Source organism: Leptopilina heterotoma, unplaced genomic scaffold, assembly GCF_015476425.1.
Source record: "Leptopilina heterotoma isolate Lh14 unplaced genomic scaffold, ASM1547642v1 Lhet_235, whole genome shotgun sequence".
In the NCBI taxonomy this organism is placed as follows: Eukaryota; Metazoa; Arthropoda; class Insecta; order Hymenoptera; family Figitidae; genus Leptopilina; species Leptopilina heterotoma.
In genome coordinates this window covers 35072-57140 of record NW_025110952.1, presented here as the reverse complement: position 1 = coordinate 57140, position 22069 = coordinate 35072, and the positions used below count along the sequence as shown (strand labels likewise).

At 26.8% G+C, this 22069-nt stretch overlaps 4 protein-coding genes across 4 annotated transcripts; all 4 read left to right on the top strand.

The window, feature by feature from the left end:
- Positions 1-616: 616 nt before the first annotated feature.
- On the top strand, positions 617-4423 carry LOC122502628 (venom metalloproteinase antarease-like TtrivMP_A). Its single transcript, XM_043612778.1, has 14 exons — positions 617-746; positions 838-937; positions 1052-1254; positions 1352-1444; positions 1550-1715; positions 1811-1940; positions 2097-2226; positions 2399-2594; positions 2702-2831; positions 2937-3104; positions 3268-3403; positions 3494-3607; positions 3748-3948; positions 4238-4423. Exons 2-14 carry the CDS (start codon positions 838-840, stop codon positions 4337-4339), a joined length of 1869 nt encoding a protein of 622 aa, XP_043468713.1. The 5' UTR covers positions 617-746; the 3' UTR covers positions 4340-4423.
- A 2037-nt stretch (positions 4424-6460) lies between these two features.
- LOC122502612 (venom metalloproteinase antarease-like TtrivMP_A) lies at positions 6461-9918 on the top strand. The gene is made up of 13 exons (XM_043612762.1): positions 6461-6540; positions 6632-6731; positions 6846-7048; positions 7146-7238; positions 7330-7495; positions 7591-7720; positions 7866-7995; positions 8199-8394; positions 8504-8630; positions 8737-8901; positions 9065-9200; positions 9291-9398; positions 9539-9918. The coding sequence occupies exons 2-13, from the start codon at positions 6632-6634 to the stop codon at positions 9776-9778; spliced, it is 1794 nt and encodes a 597-aa protein (XP_043468697.1). The 5' UTR covers positions 6461-6540; the 3' UTR covers positions 9779-9918.
- A 971-nt stretch (positions 9919-10889) lies between these two features.
- Positions 10890-14146, top strand: LOC122502587 (zinc metalloproteinase/disintegrin-like). Its single transcript, XM_043612726.1, has 11 exons — positions 10890-10989; positions 11070-11272; positions 11456-11548; positions 11654-11819; positions 11963-12092; positions 12209-12338; positions 12475-12704; positions 12943-13107; positions 13295-13430; positions 13607-13720; positions 13898-14146. The coding sequence occupies exons 1-11, from the start codon at positions 10890-10892 to the stop codon at positions 14093-14095; spliced, it is 1665 nt and encodes a 554-aa protein (XP_043468661.1). The 3' UTR covers positions 14096-14146.
- A 2204-nt stretch (positions 14147-16350) lies between these two features.
- On the top strand, positions 16351-17337 carry LOC122502698. The gene is made up of 4 exons (XM_043612863.1): positions 16351-16437; positions 16775-16874; positions 16995-17104; positions 17236-17337. The coding sequence occupies exons 2-4, from the start codon at positions 16775-16777 to the stop codon at positions 17335-17337; spliced, it is 312 nt and encodes a 103-aa protein (XP_043468798.1). The 5' UTR covers positions 16351-16437.
- The last annotated feature ends 4732 nt before the right edge of the window (positions 17338-22069 follow it).

Below are 22069 nucleotides of genomic sequence, written 5' to 3'. Positions count from 1 at the left end.
TGTACATATATAGTTGTTAAAATAATAAAATAATGATAATATTAATAGATTTCAACTTATCTGTTCATTTAGCTTCATGTTGGAAAAATTTCAATTTTTTTTCTAACTCGAAAATAATAAACGGCAACTTTTTTTCAACTTTCAAATTTAATATAACTTTTCTTTAAAGTTTTTGAATCGTATGTGAGTGTTCAAGTGGAAATAATTTTTTAAAAATTAATTAAATGCCAAATTTTGAAAAATAGTGAGCAAAACATGTATTTACTCAAAATGATTAATATTTTATTTACTCTAACATTTTATATTTGTCATTCATTGACGCTTCTAAAGATTATGTACATAGAAAATTTCTAGTATAAAATATGTAATTTATCACGTGCCAAATTTTTTCATTTCATTTATTTCAATACAGTTAATTCTCTTAATGTAGAATGACGAAATTCTATGCCGTCAAACGTTTATACAAGTGACTTATTTTCATATAATTATAATATAATGGATATTTTGCATAAAATAAATTCAAAAAGGATCTAGAAAAATGAATATTTTAATTTCTCTATAATTTTTATATTCAATATATAATATTGACAAAACTGTAACAAATATTCAATTACGTATGTACTCTTATCAGTATAAAATTGTAAAAACATTTTTATGAGTATAAATACAAAGAATTCTGTCAAAAATCCATATATACCTTTGTATTCTTCGCTAATGGTAAATTTGAACAGTGCTTTTGAAAAAAGGTAAGAAAATAAATAAAAGATTTTCTCTAAATAAAATATTGTACATAATAATAAATATTTTATTTATTAATAAAAAATTGTTCGATTGTAGATGTATTACTACGTATTCTTACTTTGCACTCTATTGGTGCCGTTCACGCAATCATATACGTTAGTTAATAACGTCGAGGATGATTTTTCAATCGACGATGGTAATTATTTTAAATGTATAATTTTTGTAAAATACGTATCAATTGATTTACTTCTAAATTATTAAAAAAATTAATGTCAGCTTTGAATTTATATTTTTAAATTTGATATTCTAGTAACTGATTACGAGGTGGTGCCTGTTCGTCACATGCTCCATAAACGGAGTATCAATGAATTAACACTTCATACTAAAATAAATGGTAAAGAGCGTGAAATTTATTTGCAACCTACTGAAGGTTTACTTGCAGGAACAGGGACGAAGATTTTCACAGCCTCAAGAGGTTACCAAAGGGAAGTGGATTTTAAACTAGAACCGAATGTACGTATTATATACAAAGCTATGCAAACTAGACCTACTAAATAATTCAAGTTTTATACGTATAAATGTATACCTTTAAAATACAATATTATTTTAGATTATGAACAACATCTTTTTGAATTTTTATCAAGATCCAAAAAGTTCTTCATCTATTACTCACAGTGTTAATAAATACGGCAATTCTGAATTTGTAAGTATTTTTTTACTATACCTTAATGTTTAATTTTCTATTAATCTTCTTTTCATTAATTTACTTTTAATATTTCGTAATAAAAAATCAATTTTCTCTTTTAAGAATGGAATTATTAATAGAAACATGGTAATACGTCCACTGCCTAAGCATTTACGTCAACGTCGTGATCTTTTGAAAAGCAATACTTCATCATTTGAAAGTGTAGCCGATGGTTTTATTGAAACTACTGAACATATAATTTTTAAACAAGTTTTCAAAAATGCATCCCGTGAGTATTTTCATTACAGATAATAGATATAAACTAAAAAGTGAATCCACTTCATCTTTAATTATACGAAAAATGACAAAATAATTTCTTTTTAGAATTGTCTGCGCCTAAAATGTACAATGATGAAGCTTCAAATATTAAGAACGTATCTCGAAGATCAGCTAAAGAGTTACCGAAAATAGTGTATCCAGAAATTATGGTTTTCGTTGACGACATACTTTTCAAGTGAGCAGCTTAAATTGTTAAAGTCATTTTAATTTGTTACACATCGCCAAACAATAGAGTTTAGAATTTTTAAGAAATACCAAAGTGTAATTAGGCATTAATTAGTTAATTTTTATTTCATGTTACTTATAATCGTATAATTTTTTTATATTACAGGAAATTTAATTATGATATGATAAGTGCAGTAGAATATACCTTGAGTTTTTGGAATGGAGTTGATTTAAGATTTAGAGAATTTGAAAAACCAAAAATTCGTCTTAATATTGCTGGAATAGTATTAATTAAGGTATATGTGTATTTTAGTTTTAAATATCCAAAAGAAAACATCTTTACATCTGACTCATAAGTTTGTAAGAGTTTTAGTGACATTTTTTTAAATATTAAAAAATCTTTTTATTTCTGGAAAAAATATTATATAATTTGAAAAATATCTTAAACAGTTTTTATTCTTGTTAAAGGAACCACTGCCATTTATAAGAAACGGAATTGCCAATCTTGGAGGTGACAGGATATATACAGACTTGTCATTCAAGGAATTTAAAAAGTTTTTAGATGAAGATAAAGTTCTTCAACATGAAAAGAATTATGATATAGCAATGTTAATAACTGGAAGAGATATGGTGGATGATCAAACTGGAGAGTCTTCAGTAGCTGGTACGCTTAACAATTATTCATATGAAAAGTATAATAAAATAATAATAATTTTAGTTAGCATACTATACAAAAGTTAAAATTTTTAAAATCAAAATTGTTGTTTAAAGGTTATGCCACTGTTGGAGGAGTATGTATGAGTAAAGAGAATGGTTATTATCAATACAGTTCTTGCGGAGTAGCTGAAGATCAGAATGGTTATGGAGGGATAAATACTGTTGCTCACGAATTAGGTCATATGTAAGAATCACTAATTGTTATGTTAATAAATGTTAAATCTCATTAATTCAATTTCCCGTTATAACAAATAGCAAGTAATTAATTTGAGCAAACAATTTTTTTTAGCCTTGGTGCACCTCATGATGAAGAGGAATTTACATCATCCGGAGGTAGCACATATAATACTAAGTATTGTCGTCAAGAGGAAGGTTACATTATGAGTTATAATCATAACACCAAAAGCAAGATTTTATTCTCTCCTTGTTCAAAACAGGTTATTAGAGATATTTTAAGGTACGTCGAATTAAAATTTTGTAAATAATTTAGGGCCTATAATTTTTAAAAACCAATAAAACTCAATTGCAACGATATTTGAATTTGTCCTCTGAAGTGACACTGCTTTAATTTTGCTACTACTAATTAGACCCATAAAACAATAAATTATTTTTTCCATCAGCCAAGACTTTGCAAAGTGCGTACAAAATAATCCTGCAGAATATGAAAACAACAAACCACTACCGAGAATATTACCTGGTCAATTAATGTCTTTAGATCAACAATGTAAAAATTTTGGTTACATTAGATGCAACCTTGTAAGTTTTTTCTATACTGCCATAAAGATAAAACATAATACTTATCTTATATTCATGTAGTTTAATATTACTATTTCTATTGCCTTATAGGAGAGTACAACATGTTTAGATTTGTGGTGTGTCAATTCACAAAATGGAGGATCATATACCTCCATATCATCCAGAGACCCACCAGCAGAAGGATCTTCCTGTGGTGAAGGGAAGGTAACAAAAAATTGTGTTTATAATAGCTTAATTTTTTTGTTAATCTAATTATCAATAATTTGTAAATCGTGTCTATCGTTATTTTTATAAATTTCGAATTTATACATTTATTAACTGATGAATTACAATTTTATTTTCAGTATTGCTTATCAGGAGAGTGTGTAGATATTGTTAAAAGCTATTCAGACAAACCGAATTATAAACCAGTAACAAAAAGGCCATACAAGAAGCCTGTCGTACCAAAAAATCCAATCATTACAAGAGTACCAACTACCACAGTGACTCCTGTCTTTGTACAACGTCCAAAGAATGTACGAGTTACACCAAAGCATACAATAAAGGTAAATTTTAAATTTAGAAAATAATTTCTTTTCATAATATTTATTTTCAAAAATTTACTAACATCAATTGTTTACGAAAGGGTGGTCTTATTAATACGTCTTTTTATTTTTTAAAAATATTAACTAAAAAATCTTCAGGTATAAATTATAGCTTCAAATTTGTTCTTACCCTACTCTTAAACTAGTTAAATCGTTAAATATTTGTTCGTCACATTAAATGTATTTTCTTATTTTTTAATGATATTGTTTTTTAACGAGAAGAAAAAAGATCAATATTTTTATTTTTCAGGTTTGTACGAATGGTGATTGCGAAGTAAAAGAGGTTGATGAGGCCTTTTTCAATAATTTTGTGAAGCAACATAGACTAAAATATAATTTTTGGAATTATTAATGTACAATTATGAATTACTTTAATTTGTATTTTATGTAAAAGATACTCAATGTAGAGAAATAAAAATGAAGTAATTTGTTATAATTTCACCAATCTCTATTCAAACAAACTATAATATAGCGAAACTGCTGGTTATATATTAGGAATAAATGATTTATTACATTTTGTATTATCTCTTAACATCGATTTCACAAATTATAAGGCATATTTAATGTATGTGTATAATCTGACAAATTATTCTAGTTAAATTTTTTTTTAGGTTTTGCAATAAGGAGTTAAAAAAAGATTTAGTCTATATTTCACCGACTTGCATAAATAGTGAAATAATTTAAAAATTCCCTCATAGAAAATTTTTAAGTTTAATTTAATTTCAATTTTGATTGCATTTTTAAAAACTTGATGAAATTTCTAACAAATTTTTATACAGCATATTATTTTTTATCTTTAATTGTGATATTGAGGAATAAAAAGACTTTCGAAATGTACATTGTTTTTGAAAACATTAAATTTTAATAATTCCTAACTACTGTCATTTTCATGACAGTTTCTGTCATGAAATGCTTATAAAAATTTTGTTTTTTTTTCACCCCATGCTGGGGGTGAAAAGTTAAATGGCTTGGGCCAAATATTAAATTCTATTTTTAGCCAACTAAAACTATTTTTTGATAGGTGTTTATTTATTTTATTTATTTAACAAGTATACGGGATAAGCCCTTTCGTACTTAGTACGAAAGGGAAAGAGTACTTAGTACTCTTACAATCTAAAAGTTGCAACCGCAACTTATATTATACAATATTAACTGTGTAATCTACGCTAGGTAGTTTTAACTCAAAAGTCTAAAATGAACCTACGCAATGAAGAGGTGAATCTTAAGAAGTTACTATCAAAAAAGTCAACAATATTATAATTTTATACCATTTATAATCTTATAAAAAAAGTCAAGTCATTAAAAAAGAAATCTGGATGCAATTAGCGGAGTATTAAATGATAATCATGGGAGTATCTGTCAAATTGTACATTAAATTGTCTCGCTACAAAACGAAGAAATCTGTTTTGAATTCTTTCAATTCTAATTGAGTTAAAATCATAAAATGGCACCCATATTACAGAAGCATACTCCAGCAGCGATCTTACCAAGGAGAAGTAAAGAATTCTTAGTGTATTAATATTATGAAACATTGATGTGTTTCTAATTATGAAACCAAGAGCTCTTAAAGCTTTTGAAATTACTTCACATGTACGTCTATTAAATGAAAGGTCACTGCAAAAAAGCAATTCCAAGTCCCGAATACAAGTAACCCTTGTCAATTCTTCTTGACTAACAGTGTAACAATAAATCAAAGTACTTTTTTTCGAAAATGAAATGACGTAACTTTTTTTACATTTATAGATATTTGATTACTGTCACACCATTGAATCACTAGGTCAAAATCAGCTTGAATATTTTGTGGACTTCAACCAACAACATTATAAAGTTTAAGATCGTCAGCGTAAAGTAAAAAATGAGAATTTTTGAAAATAATTTTAATGTCATTCATATAAAGAACAAGAGCGGTCCAAGATACGAGCCTTGTGGAATACCAGAAACTGCCAAAAATGCTTCTGAGTACTCAATTTTTAAATTAAGTACATGTTCTATTTACTCAAATGGAGTAAGGATACGAGAAGTATCCAAAGTTAAAGTATACGTAAATAAGTAATTTAGTTAATAAAAAAATTACCAAGAATTTGAATAAAAAAACCTTAAATTTTTTCTATTTTTGACAACAATTTATTTTAAATAATTCAATTCTTGAAGAACTATAAAAAAAATATTTCTTGTTAATTAATATTTAATGTATAATTTTACTTAAGAATTTAAAAAATAATTGAATTTTACAAGAATTTTGTTTACAATTATTTGAAATAATTGAATTTCAGTTAAGGATTTAAGTTGAATCTTAAATTTCTGAAAAATTTGACTATAGTATATTATAATATGTAATTTATCACATGTAAAATTTTTTATTTTTATGTAAATTTAATATTCAACGTAATATTGACAAAAGTGTAACAAATATTCAATTACGTGTGTACTCTTATCAGAGTATATAAATGTAAAAACATTTTTATGAGTATAAATACAAAGAATTCTGTCAAACATCGATATACCTTTATAGTCTTTGCTAATGGTAAATCCAAACACGGTTTTTGAAATAAGGTAAGAAAAATAATAAAAGATTTTCTCTAAATAAAATAATGTAAATAATAAGAAATATTTCATTAATTAATAAAAAATTATTCGATTGTAGATGTATTACTACGTATTCTTACTTTGCACTCTATTGGTGCCGTTCACGCAATCATATTCGGTAGTCAATAACATCGAGGATGATTTTTCAATCGACGATGGTAATTATTTTAAATGTACAATTTTTTTAGAACAGGTATCAATTGATTTACTTCTAAATTATTAAAAAAATTAATGTCAGCTTTGAATTTATATTTTTAAATTTGATATTCTAGTAACTGATTACGAGGTGGTGCCTGTTCGTCACATGCTCCATAAACGGAGTATCAATGAATTAACACTTCATACTAAAATAAATGGTGAAGAGCGTGAACTTTATTTGCAACCTACGGAAGGTTTACTTGCAGGAACTGGGACAAAGATTTTCACAGCCACAAGAGGTAACCAAAGCGAAGTGGATTTTAAACTAGAACCGAATGTACGTATTATATACAAAGCTATGCAAACTAGACCTACTAAATACTTCAAGTTTTATACGTATAAATGTATACCTTTAAAATACAATATTATTTTAGATTATGGACAACATCTTTTTAAATCTTTATCAAGATCCAAAAAGTTCTTCATCTATAACTCACAGTGTTAATAAATACGGTAATTCTGAATTTGTAAGTAATTTTTTACTTTACTTAATGTTTAATATTCTTTTAATCATCCTTTCATTAATTTACTTTAAAAAAATAAATTTTCTCTTTTAAGAATGGACTTATTAATGAAGACATGGTAATACGTCCACTGCCAAAGTATTTACGTCAACGCCGTGATCTTTTGAAAAGCAATACTTCATCATTTGAAAGTGTAGCCGATGGTTTTATTGAAACTACTGAACATATAATTTTTAAACAAGTTTTCAAAAATGCATCCCGTGAGTATTTTCGTTACAGATAATAGATAAAAACTAAAAAGTGAATCCACTTCATCTTTAATTATACGAAGAATGACAAAATAATTTCTTTTTAGAATTGTCTGCGCCTAAAATGTACAATGATGAAGCTTCAAATATTAAGAACGTATCTCGAAGATCAGCTAAAGAGTTACCGGAAATAGTGTATCCAGAAATTATGGTTTTCGTTGACGACATACTTTTCAAGTGAGCAGCTTAAATTGTTAAAGTCATTTTAATATGTTACACATCGCCAAACAATATAGTTTAGGATTTTAAAAGAATGTAATTTAAATTACACCTGCCGATTTGGACACGTAAACTTAGAATTTTTAATTTCTTTATATTACAGGAAATTTCATTATAATGTGAAACGTGCAGTAGAATATACCTTGAGTTTTTGGAATGGAGTTGATTTAAGATATAGAGAATTTAAAGAACCAAAAATTCGCCTTAATATTGCTGGAATAGTATTAATTAAGGTATACATGTATTTTAGATATAAATCAAAAATATAAATTTTGTCAAATCTCTGATTTAAATAGAAAAGAAAACGTCTTTACATTTGACTCGTAAGTTAGTTAATTTTTTAGTGAAATTTTTTTCAATATTAAAAACTCTTTTTATTTCTGGAAAAAATGTAAAAATTATAATAATTTCTAAAACAGTTTTTATTCTTGTAAAGGAACCATTGCCATTTATAAGTATCGGAATTGACAATCTTGGAGGTGTCCAGATATATACAGAATTGTTAATTGAACAATTTAGCGAGTTTTTACGTAAAGATAAATTTATTCAACGTGAAAAGAATTATGATATAGCAATGTTAGTAACTGGAAGAGATATGTTGAATGATAGAACTGGAGATTCTTCAGTAGATGGTAAGCATTAAAAGTTATTCACATGAAAAGTATATTAAAAAAATAATAATTTCAGTTAGGATACAATACAAAAGTTTAAATTTTAAAAATACAAATTTTTGATTAAAAGGTTATTCGATGGTTGGTGGGGTATGTAGAAATAAAGAGAATGATCATCCATACGGTTCTTGCGGAGTGGCTGAAGATCAGAATGGTTATGGAGGGATAAATACTGTTGCTCACGAATTAGGTCATATGTAAGAATCACTAATTGTTATGTTAATAAATGTTAAATGTCATTATTTCAATTTCCCGTTATAACAAATAGCAAGTAATTAATTTGAGCAAACAATTTTTTTTTAGCCTTGGTGCACCTCATGATGAAGAGGAATTTACATCCGGAGGTAGCACATATAATACTAAGCATTGTCGTCACGAGGAAGGTTATATTATGAGTTATAATCGTAAAACGAAGAACAAGATTTTATTCTCCCCTTGTTCAAAACAGGTTATTAGAGATACTTTAAGGTACGTCGAATTAAAATTTTGTAAATAATTTAGGGGATATAATTTAAAAAAAACTAATAAAAGTCTATTACAACGATATTTAAATTTGTCTTCTGAAGTAACACTGCTTTACTTTTTCTACTGCTAATTAGATCCATAAAACAATAAATTTTTTTTACGACAGCCAAGACTATGCAAAGTGCGTACAAAATAATCCTGCAGAATATGAAAACAACATACCATTACCGAGAATATTACCTGGTCAATTAATGTCTTTTGATCAACAATGCAAAAATCTTGGTTACATAAGATGCGATCATGTAAGTTTTTCCGATATTGCCATAAAGATAAAACATAATACTTTTTTGATATACATGTAGTTCAATGTAACTATTTCTATTGCCTTATAGGAGACTACAACATGTTTAGACCTGTGGTGTATCGTTTGGCAAAAATCAAATATCTCCATATCATCCAGAGACCCACCAGCAGAAGGATCTTCCTGTGGTGAAGGGAAGGTAACAAAAAATTGTGTTTATAATAGCTTAATTTTTTTGGTAATCCATTTATCAATAATTTGTAAATCTGTGTACCGTTATTTTTAAAAGTATCAAGTTTATACATTTATTAACTGATGAAATACAATGTTATTTTTCAGTTTTGCTTATCAGGAGAATGTGTAGATATTGTTCAAAGCTATTCAGGTACCTCGAATTATCAACCAGTAACAAAAAGGCCTGCCGCTCCAAAAAATCCATTCATTCCCAGAGTACCAACTACCACAGTGACTTCTGTCTTTGTACAACATCCGAAGAATGTACAATCTACACTCTATCAAAAGATTCAGCGCTGGTACCATCGTATCAAAAGTCAATTCAAACGCTGGATACAATGGTGAAACCTGCGTCGGTTCCAGTGCTGGATTTAACACTGGAACCTACTTTAGAATTTGGGTCCAGAATGTACGCTGGAATGATATTAAAAATGTTTGTGTTATTTAATATTTATTGAAATATTTTATGAAATAAAAAGGTTTTAAATTTGAGAAAAAGTTTTTTATATGAAAAAGAATGTACCATTTGTGCATTTGCTGAATTCATTGGCTATCATGTTTCTTGCTATCCAGCTAATAAATACACTTGAGTTCACACAAAAATTTTAGAACAAGAAAAATTCTCGGCTTTAGAATTATCAGATAATAACTGCTCTAAAACAATGGTTCTGTTTCAAAAAATACGTTCTGCTTAATTCTTTCAGAATTCTTTCTAGAATTCTTTTAGAAAAAGATTATCTTATGAAAGATTTGGGAGTGCATTTTACACCTTTACTAAAATTTCATACAGATATTGATACTATAGTTCGTGAAGCAAACAGAACCCTGGGTTTCTATCCACTATCTCCAAACAGTAAATTTTAAAAGTTTTAACCCTAGTAGATTTTTCAAAAACTTTTCTGTAGGGTATATATAATGCTATTTACTATACTATCTTATGTGAGTCAAACAATGTGTACACAATATAATAGAACTTTTTTTTATTTACTCTACATATTATTGAAATACACATAATAATTTCCTGCAAACAGTATATTAAAAAGCAACAAAAAAAGAAAAACACTAGAAATTTAAATTTGTGTCAGTGGTAAGGAAATACAATTATAGGAACTAAACTATAATTTGAATATTAATTTAACAAATATTACTTATTTCCGCATACACTCTTATCAGTAATAAAATGTAACTAAGCCCAATGATATGTATGTATAAATACAGACAATATTTCACAGTTCATCTACTTTTGAATTCTTCATTAATAGGAACTTCAACACGTCTCTTGAAGAAAGGTAAGAATAAGATTTAATTTTACTTTAATTTTGATACTCTGCATATAATTGTAAACTACCAAGTGTAGACTATTATAACAAACTAATTATAACAAAATAAAATTTAAATTGAAACATAAAGTTAAAATAAATTTGTAAGCAACGTTTAATAAATCAAACCTTCACAGATGTATTACTTCGCTTTCCTATTTTGCACCTTTTGGGTGCCGTTCACACAATCATTCACTGTGGTTAACAAAATCGAGGATGATTTCTCAATCGATGATGGTAATTATTTTAAATAAATATTAATTGTAGAAATAACATTAATTTAGACATAGAAGTTCTGATTAAATTTGATTTTCTAGTAACTGATTACGAGGTAGTACCTGTTCGTCACATGCTCCATAAGCGGAGCATCAATGAATTAACACTTCATACCAAAATAAATGGTGAAGAGCGTGAAATTTATTTGCAACCTACGGAAGGTTTACTTGCAGGAACAGGGACGAAAGTTTTCATAGCCAAAAGAGGTTCCCAAAGGAATGTCGATTTTAAACCTATACCAAATGTAAGTATGATAAAATCCTGTTTGTAATGAACTATTCCTTTCCTACCAAACTACCTTCACCGTATCGTCTAAATTTCCTCTGCACTAGAAGCAGATTGATTTCTATTTCCTAAATGTAATTGAAAATCCTTTCTTTCTTCATGAAAAAATATTGGAATTAAACTTATTACAATATTATTTTAGGTCATGCAGAACGTCTTCATAAATTTTTATCAAGATTCGATAACTTTGTCATCCATTTCACACAGTATTAATAAACGTGGACTATCCGAGTTTGTAAGTAAAATTTAATAAAACAAATGCGTGATTCTTTTATTATCAATTTTTTAAATCTTACATTAAATATTTCTTAATAAAACCTAAAATTTATGATGCTTTAAGAATGGAATTATTAATGAAAACATGGTAATACGTCCAATGCCTGAACATCTTCGTAAACGTCGAGATCTTTTGAAGAGCAATACTTCATCATTTGAAAGTCTAGCCGATGGTTTTATTGATACTACTGAACATATAATTTATAAACAAACATTCAAAAATGTTTCCGGTAAGTATTCTTAATACAAGTAACGAATTAAGAGTGATCAACTGACTGAAATTTCCTGTTTATGAGTGTCTCTCCCATTTATTAACTCTTAATTTAAATTTTTTGTGTCACATACAAGAAAGGACAAAATAATTGTTTTTTAGAATTTTCTGCACCTAAAATGAGCAATGAAAGAATTTTGAACATGAAGAGTGTGTCACGAAGGTCTGCCAAAGAATTACCGTACATTGTGTATCCAGAAATTTTGGTTTTTGTTGACGATGTCGTTTTTAAGTAAGTTCAAATTGCTTTAAGTAATTTTAATTTATTTTCCATACTTATCTGACTTAAAATTAATTTTCATTGAATTAAATTAATATTACTTATTGTATAATTTATGTACTTTGTAGGAAATTCGAATTTAATGTGATACGTGCAGTTGAATACACTTTGAGTTTTTGGAATGCTGTTGATTTAAGATATAGAGAATTTACAGAACCAAAGATTCGTCTTAATATTGCTGGAATTGTATTTCTTGAGGTATGATACTTTGACATTCACAAACATTATTAATAAATTCGTATAAGCAGGAAAATATACTGTTTCCTATATGGTTAAACTCTATCACTTACTATCATTGAATCATTGAACTTATAAAATATTTTTTTTCAAAAAGGAGCCATTGCCATTTATATATGACGCACTAGGCGATACCAGAGGAGAAACAGTACATGTATTTTTCTTATTAAAAGAATTTAGCAAGTTTCTACATAATGAAAAAGTTATACAACTCAAAGGAGTGTGTAGAAATAGTAAAAATTATGATCAATACATCTCTAGTGGATTAATTGAAGATAATAATGGTTACAAAGGAATAATGACTGCTGCTCACGAGTTAGGTCATATGTAAGAAACACATAATTTTTCAGTCAATTATTGCAAATGTTTTCCAAATGAGGATTTCCTCATAGTACGAGATCTTCTAAAGTCCACTATAACTTCTAAATATTTATTTAATAGGACTTGTGTTCAAGTGTTAAAATGTTTACTTAGCCGAATATATCATGCTCTTAAAGAATAATTTTAAAAAATGTAATTGATTAATTTAAGGTAGATAATTGAGTTAAGTAAAAATTTCTTTTAGCCTTGGTGCATATCATGATGAGCCAGAAGCATCAGATGATATTAATGTAGATAGTATTAAGGGATGTACAAAAGCGGATGGATATATGATGACTCACAATCAGAAAACGAAAAACAAAATTTTCTTTTCACCTTGTTCAAAAGAGGCTATTAAAAATACTTTAAGGTGCGTTAAAACAAAATTTGGTAAATAATTTAATGAAAATTTCAGATACTAATAGTAAAGTTGCTAATTTAATTTCTATAATTTTATTTTGCTCCTGTCACTTCTAAGGAAGTTCCTTTTTGTTTATATTACTACTGAAATTCACATTTGTAGTGCTTTATATTAATGAAATGTTTTTTATCTTCAGCGAAAATAATGCAAAGTGCGTTCAAAATAATCCAGCGGAATATAAAAATAACAATCCACTGCCAAGAATATTACCTGGGCAATTAATGACTTTAGATCAACAATGCAGAAATCTTGGCTTCATAGAATGTTACCGCGTAAGTTTCTCCAATACAGTCACCAAGTACAAACTTGACGATTTAATATTTAACAAGTTCAAATTTTTAAATATTATTTGTAAGAGAACTTCTATAGTGACATATATGCATAAGTTAATATTAAACGATAGACGATTTTATAAATAAATAATTTTTTTATTACAATTATATTGTAGAATACTACAACATGCTTAGATCTATGGTGTGTCACTGAGAAAAGGGATGGCTTTACTTACTTTAATACACATTACTCTTCTCCTGCGGAAGGTTCTTTTTGTGACGATGGAAAGGTAATAATAAGAAATCTCCTGTGGTTTAGTTTTAAAAATACTATTTATTATTTCTAACTAGAGATTTATTACAGTGTAATGCTCTTAAAATAATTTTAGTAATATTTAACTGTAATCTATATAATTTTACCTAAAATTCTATTTTATTAACAGATGACTGCAAATTTTATTTTTCAGTATTGTTTATCAGGAGAGTGTGTAGATATTGTTAGTACAGTTTCAAAGAAGCAAAATCCTAATCCAATTCCAAAGAAGCCAAAAAGTTCAACCATTTTCGCCGTTCCGAAAAAGCCGGCCATTCAAAAGGAACCAGTCGGATCATCAAAGCCATTTTCTTTCAAGACTTTCTTTAAGTGTATTTTCTCCAAGTGTTAAACCAACGCATACAATGAGGGTATTATCGTAATTCTTTTGATTTAAAATGAATCTTTTGGGGTCGATATGTGATATTTTACCAAGTCTCATAATCTTTATTATGCGGCTTAAAGTAATTTCTTATTAGAAAATATAGAATTTAATGTAAATATAATTTATTAAATATTTGGTTTAATGTTTTATGAAGTCATTTATTGCTGCTTCCGTTTCTCACTATACACATGTATATCTTTAATGTGTATCATTTGTAATATAATTATTATTATTATGACATTTACTGTAGAAAATTATGTATGTATACTTTTATGTAAATTTTACACAAATATATTGCACTTTTTCAATAATTTAGAATTTTATTTTTTCATATAATAATGGTAAGAACTATTAACAATCTGAACAATAATGTTCACTAAAAACAAATCAAATATAGGTCTACAATATACATCTTTGCTGGTTTTAACTGATACTAATCGAACTGAATTATATTTACCAGTATATATACTTCAACAACTATTCCCAGGGATCATTTTAACACTTAAAACTTTCAGAAACTGAGTCTGCAGAAGACTCCGCAGTCAGAATTTTTAACATCAACGACGCATTATAAATGCAATGCTTTAAAATTATTAATTATTAGTTTCAAGATACCTCGGCTATATATGCTGGAAATGATGTACCTTTTTAAGATTGAAGATAAATAAATATATATTATTTGGCACAAATAAATTTTTTATTTAGGTTCTATATTCAATGGATCTAACTCCTACTTTGTAGATGTTAAGTGAGACTTAAATTTTCACTTGGGTTTAAAGTAGAAATTGTCATCTTTCCTGTAAACTTGAAAGTCTTTAGCACCTGCGTTGTTAGTTCTTCTTTCTTCACATTTCCCTTTTCTGCAAATCTGGGAAAAGAAAAAAATTTGACTTTTTTCATTTTTATATCAGACAAAAGTAAATAGTCAAAAGGTTGCAAATAAATTTTGAAGAAAGTTTCGATGCTGTATGAGTATGTTTTACTTTTATGCAAGTCAAAAAAAATTGTTAATAGCTATTAACATGGGTTCAATAAAGGTATACTAGTATACCTTTATTGAACCCATGTCACCAATATTAATTTGGAGTTGGTGATCGCTTATGGATCATAGGGGCAACTCTGGCATCACCTCATAATCATGCACTGGAAAATAAGATTAGAAAACGTAAATTTACTGCTGAAATTAATGTTATTTCTAACTAAGTTAGTAGTAAAAACACAAATAATTTTTACTATACAAAAATTATTTATATTAAATATTTACAATCATTGATATTAATAGTTATTAATTCATTTAACCATAAGTTTTCTTGTATGCAAAATATCAAGTTCCGGTTGATACCAAAATGAAGCTTGACTCTCTCCCTAACTTATGTCTTACGAGTATAGGCTAGGATAAAAATTTGAGAACGTTTTTTATGTTTTTAGGAATTGGATATATTCAACATGTTATCTACCTTTAAATTCAATTGACCATAACTTTCCATGTATGCAAGATATTAACTTCCGGTTGGTACCAAAATGAAGCTTAACTCTTTCCCTAACTTTTATTAAATATTCATCTTACCCTTTTTAAAAAGCAGAGACGAAGAAATGAAAAATTAAATAAAGCATGAAAGTTGTCACTTGGGGCTTTTTGAAGTCGCTGATTTTATAAATCTGAAGTCAGTTTTTCAGAAAAGTTGTAAGTGACAATTTTGAAGCAAATTCAAATATTTAATTGATTTTTGATTTTATTCGTCCGACGTATTGAAAACGCCATTTTGAATTTAGAAAAACCGACTTCAGGTCCTTAATCAGCGACCCAGAAACCCCCGATTCAGTGTAAAAAAACAATTTTTAGATGATCCATTTGAGAAATCCTGACCGTAGAGAAAAGTTACTATACTTTTAGTAGTTTATGTGCGTCAATAATTTGACGCATATTAATCAATGTGTATAAAATATAATATTTGTATTTCCTTATTTCATATCATTATACATATTCACTACTAAGAGGTACACATACAATTTTTTGAAAACAATTCATTCAACTTATAATATATGTACATATAATTTATGTACGTTTTACGGAAAAAAATATTTCTAAAATCTATAAAAATAGATAATTTCTTGTTCAGAATATAAACATAAGGATGAATATTAATGTTAATTCAACAAATATCTTTTACTTCCTCATATATTCTTATCAGTGTAAAGTTAGAACCTAATGCAATTATACGGGTATATATACAGTCGTAACATTTGGGAACCTATCTTTTTTCCAGTTCTTCACTATTACGCGATTTCAACTCTGCTTTTCAAACAAGGTAAGATGAATATTAAATTTTACTTAAATTTTACTATATCCTGCATATAATAAAAAATTTAAAAAAATTTTATTTTAACTGTATTCTATAATTTGAATTTGAATCCAACATTTTTATGTCACATTTTATTTTATAATTGGGAGTTTTATTATAACAAAATGAACATTAAAATAAAACTATAAGAGAAAGTTAAAATTGATTTGCAAACAGCTTTCCCAAGTACAGTCAGTACAACATTAAAAATGTAAATTTAATTATTAAAAAAAATTAAAACGTCTGAAAATTGATGTAGAAAATTACTTCTGTGTATTATTAATTAAAAATTGCACATTTACAGATGCATTACTTTGTATTTTTGCTTTGCACTCTTTTGGTGCATTTCACGCAATCAAGTACGGTAGTTAATAATGTCGAGGATGATATTTCAATCAATAATGGTAAATATTTTAAATAAATAATTTTTATATAATAAAAATTTGTTATGCTGTTTACTACTAACTTAATTAGAAATATCATTAATTAGCAGTGAATTTATGTTTTCTAATTATTTTTTCCAGTTCCTGATTACGAGGTGATGCCAGTTGGTCACATGATCCATAAGCGATCACCAACGCCAGTTACAAGAACTTCTTTTACTTCAAATGTTGATAAAAAACATACAATAAAGGTGATATATTATTAAGTCATAGAAATTTTTTTCACTTGCATAAAAGTAAAATATAACGTTTTCTTGGTAAGGATAATAGTCGAATTTCTGCTAAGATATAAAAATTAAGAAAGGCTATTTTATTTTTCCAGATTTGCCGCAATGGAAAATGTGAAGAAAGAGATTCTAACGATGCAGGTTTTAAAGACTTTCAAAATCAGTTGAAGCAACGCAATTCCTTCTTTAAACACTAATGTATTATGATGTGTTTCTTGCGAATTTTTTTTGACTCGATATTAATTGTTTTGACGATTGTGTGATATTTTTTAAAAGCCTTTTATTCTAAATTTTGGCTTCGACAATTTTTTTTCTACAATTGTAGAGTAAATTCTGTAATGTATTATGAAAAGCAAAATGTTTTAATTCTGTTCATGTCTTTGCAATATATGAAATTTTAATACAAAACACTAAAAATGAAATATTTACTATGACCTCAGCATATACATCAACGAAGTGCGATTGACAGAAAATAAAGTGAAAATATTTTTGAATTGTATCTTTTTTCCTTTCACCTATAATAAAATAATTCTTCTTGTTCTCAATCATGACTTGTATTATGCTCTTTTAAACCGCCACAAGTTAAGTTAAAAAATGTTTAATTTAAATTTAACAAAATCAAAAACGATATTTTTATTATTTAAAATTTTAAACACTTGTTCAAACCTAACACAATTTTTTCGTTATTATTTTATTTCTTTGTTTTTTTCATGAAGTTATTTCTGATGAAAATATGAGCAAATATTAATTTGAAAATTCACTGATTGTATTTAATAATGCATACCTACGACATAATTTTGGCACAATATTTTTAAGTGAATTTTATAATAAATTTCTTTCGATACCTTACCCCTTAAGGTATGATAACAAAGTTCATTACTGTTCAGTTTCACATGCATACACCACAGGTTCCATTAGCTTTTAGTTTAAATTTTTTCTTATTAATAGTAAAAATAATTTAAAAATTTTCTAAAGCTCTAAGTTGAGCTAAAACTCTTATTTTCTCAAGGTAAAGATTGAGCTGAAAATATTTTTGAGGATATGTTGTATCTTATTAGTTGCGGTAGAATCTGTATTAGTGGTTTGGACTCATACAATCTTTTCAAATCTTCCACATATATATAGTTTTCATACTTATCTCTGAAAAAGTTTTTCTTTGCTTGTAATTTATTAATATCTGCTAAATATTTTAAGCATATATAAAACTCAATTTGGGGTATCTAGAATTTTCCATTAACAATTTTTTATTCAATTTTTTAAAGACTGTTACAGCTAAATTTGGAACTCCTGTTTCTAATCTCACTGCATATCCTGGGGTATTCATTAGCAGAAATAAAATTTGAATTTTCTCAATATCTTTCAAATATCTTAAAACCAAGATTTCAAGTGAATATGATACGTTACTTACAAGTAAGTTTTTATAAATAATTTATTGACAGGATGCCATGATTTTAAATTTAGACGATGAATTAGATTCGACTTTTCATAAAGTATATTCGATTTTTTATAAATCATTTTTGCTAATATGTTTTACCAGAAATTTGGCTTCGTTAAGATTCTGAAATATTTAAAAACTCTACAGAAAAATTAAATTGTTAATAACATTAACAAAACAATTTTTTTTGGCCCTGAAATTTCAAGCCCTTTTTTACCGCTTATGAGTAAGAACAATTTAATAATTTTCGGTGGGAAATTTTTTTTTTCAAAATAATTCGATTGGGAAATCCTGACCTTAGAGAAAATTTTGTTACGCCTTCATTTTGTAGTTTATGTGCTTAAATAAATTGACGCATATTAATGATGATCAATGTGTACCAAATATAATATTTGTATTTCCTTATTTCATATCATTATATTCACTACTAAGAGGTATACATACAATTTTTTGAAAACAATTCATTCAACTTATAATATATACATATAATTTTATGTACGTTTTACGGAAAAATATTTCTAAAATCTGTTAAAATAGATAATTTCTTGTTCAGAATATAAACATAAGGTTGAATATTAATGCGTTAATTCAACAAATTTTTTTTACTTCCTCATATATTCTTATCAGTGTAAAATTAGAATCAAATGCAACTATACGGGTATATATACAGTCGAAACATTTGGGAACCCATCTACTTTCCAGTTCTTCACTATTACTCAATTTCAACTCTGCTTTTCAAAAAAAGGTAAGATAAATATTAAATTTTACTATATCCTGCTTATAATAAAAAATAAAAATTTTTATTTTAACTGTATTTTTTAATTTGAATTTGAATCGAACATCTTTACTTCATATTTTACTTTAATTGCTTGTTTTATTTTAACAAAATAAACCTTAAAAACAACTATAAGTTAAAGTTAAAATTGAATGGCAAACAGCATTTTTCCCAAGTAAAGTCGGTACTGCATTAAAAATGAAAAATTGAACATTAAAGAAAAGTTAAAATGACTGAAATTTAATGTAAAAACTAACTTAAAATTACTTTTTATGTTTATCCAGTGTAGACAGTAAAATATAAAATTAATAAAAATGAAATTTGTAGTTTTAAGTTGTATTACTAATTAATAATTGGAAATTTACAGATGCATTACTTCGTATTCTTGCTTTGCACTCTTTTGGTGCATTTCGCGCAATCAAGTACGGTAGTTAATAATCCGGAAGATGATAACTTAATCAATAATGGTAGATATTTTAAAAAAATAATTTTCATATAATATTAATTAATTATGCTGTTTACTACTAACTTAATTAGAAATATCATTAATTAGCAGTGAATTTATGTCTTCTAATTATTTTTTCCAGTTCCTGATTACGAGGTGATGCCAGTTGGCCGCATGATCCATAAGCGATCACCAACGCCAGTTACAAGAACTTCTTTTACTTCAAATGTTGATAAAAAGCATACAATAAAGGTAATATATTATTAAGTCGTACAGATTTTTTTGACTTTCATAAAAGTAAAATACATCTTTATTTTTCTAAAAAAAGTACTTAAAGTCTCTAAATAATTGTATATTAGACTGAACGTTTTCTTGGTAAGGATAATAGTCGAATTTCTGCTAAGATATACAAATTAAGAAAGGCTATTTTATTTTTCCAGATTTGCCGCAATGGAAAATGTGAAGAAAGAGATTCTAACGATGCAGGTTTTAAAGACTTTCAAAATCAGTTGAAGCAACGCAATTCCTTCTTTAAACACTAATGTATTATGATGTGTTTCTTGCGAATTTTTTTGACTCGATATTAATTGTTTTGACGATTGTGTGATATTTTTTAAAAGCCTTTTATTCTAAATTTTGGCTTCGACAATTTTTTTTCTACAATTGTAAAGTAAATTCTGTAAGGTATTATTAAGAGCAAAATGTTCCAATTTTTTTTATATCTTTACAATATATATGAAATATGAAAAACTAAAAATGAAATATTTATTATAACCTCACCATATACATGAACAAAATGACGTAAAAATATTTTTAAATCTTTTTTCTTTCACCTATAATAAAATAATTCTTTTTGTCTTTAATCAAGGTTTAATATGCTCTTTTAAACCCTCATGTTAAATTAAAAGAATGTTAAAATTTATCAAAAATGACGGCGATTTTTCTTTAAAAAATTAAAATCGAATTTTCTCAAAAAACCCCAGCGTTTTTTTTTCAATTTTTTACTAGTTTCTGATTGTAAAATGATAATTTTTCATAAAAATTTATTGGGGTCCCACTTCTTGGAAAATAATAAAAAATATTTAACGGCTAAGAATGATAGCCAAGCATTGAATAAAATGTTAAGTTTGTCAATTAAAAATTGTACATACAACTTATTCTGATGAGGTCTGATTTTTAACAGTAATACCTGACGTTTATTCGAAAAACAAGATAAATGATAATGATTTAGATTGTTTTCGTCGAAGTCTAAATAAAGTAGAAAATATGAATGTTTCTTAAAAATGTAAGAAGATTATATGGCACCATGTGACCATAACTCTTCTTCTAACCTTGCAGGGCACGAAACCAATCTTAACGTGTCCAACTTTCTTCAGGTTGTCAGCGTTTTCTTAGCTGGTGTGGTCCAAGGACCGTCACCTTTCTGCTTCCTACTGGTACGGGATCTATGATATCCAAGAGCATACGTTCTCTAAGATAGCAGGAAGTTTCCGCAAGGGGAACGCATCCTGGTATCTCTTCTCAGAGTTTACCCTTACAACTAATTTGTTTAAATAAACATGAAATTTATTGTCAATATTAGCTATTTATTATTAATTATAAGGCAAATTAAACGAAAACATTCGGACAATGAATAAAATATTTATTTACTCTAACGTTTCCAAATCTAAATTCAAATAAATCTAAAAAATCTAAATTTCAAAACGTTGGAGTAAATAAATTTGAAACTAAACCATTAGAATTGATAATTAATTATAAATTTATTACTATTATAATTATAAATAAAAAATTAATATTTCAACATGAGATTTCGAAACAAACATATTCTTAATTAAGAATAAACTTTTAAAAGACTTAGATATAATAGATTTTTTAAATTTGAATAAGACTTTTATTACACCCTAAAAAAGTAATATCATATTAAGAGGAAAAATCAACTTCCTTATTGCACTAAATAATATCAGAAATCAACGACACGCTAATATTGCAAATGTCAAAAAAGAGGTAATTTCTTTAGTAATTTTTTCCCCAACAACTGAAGATTGCAACTTTTGCTATATGGAATCAGGAAACCAGAACAACCCACCATATCTAAATTTTTAACTAATAATTATAACTTTCTATTAAAATCGAGATTAAAATTAAGAATAAATTATTGAAAATACGTTGTATATATATTTTTATGAAAATATACTATTTACTCTTCTATCTTATGTGCGTCAAACAATGTATACAAAATATAATTATAGAACTTAATTTCTTCAAATGATATTA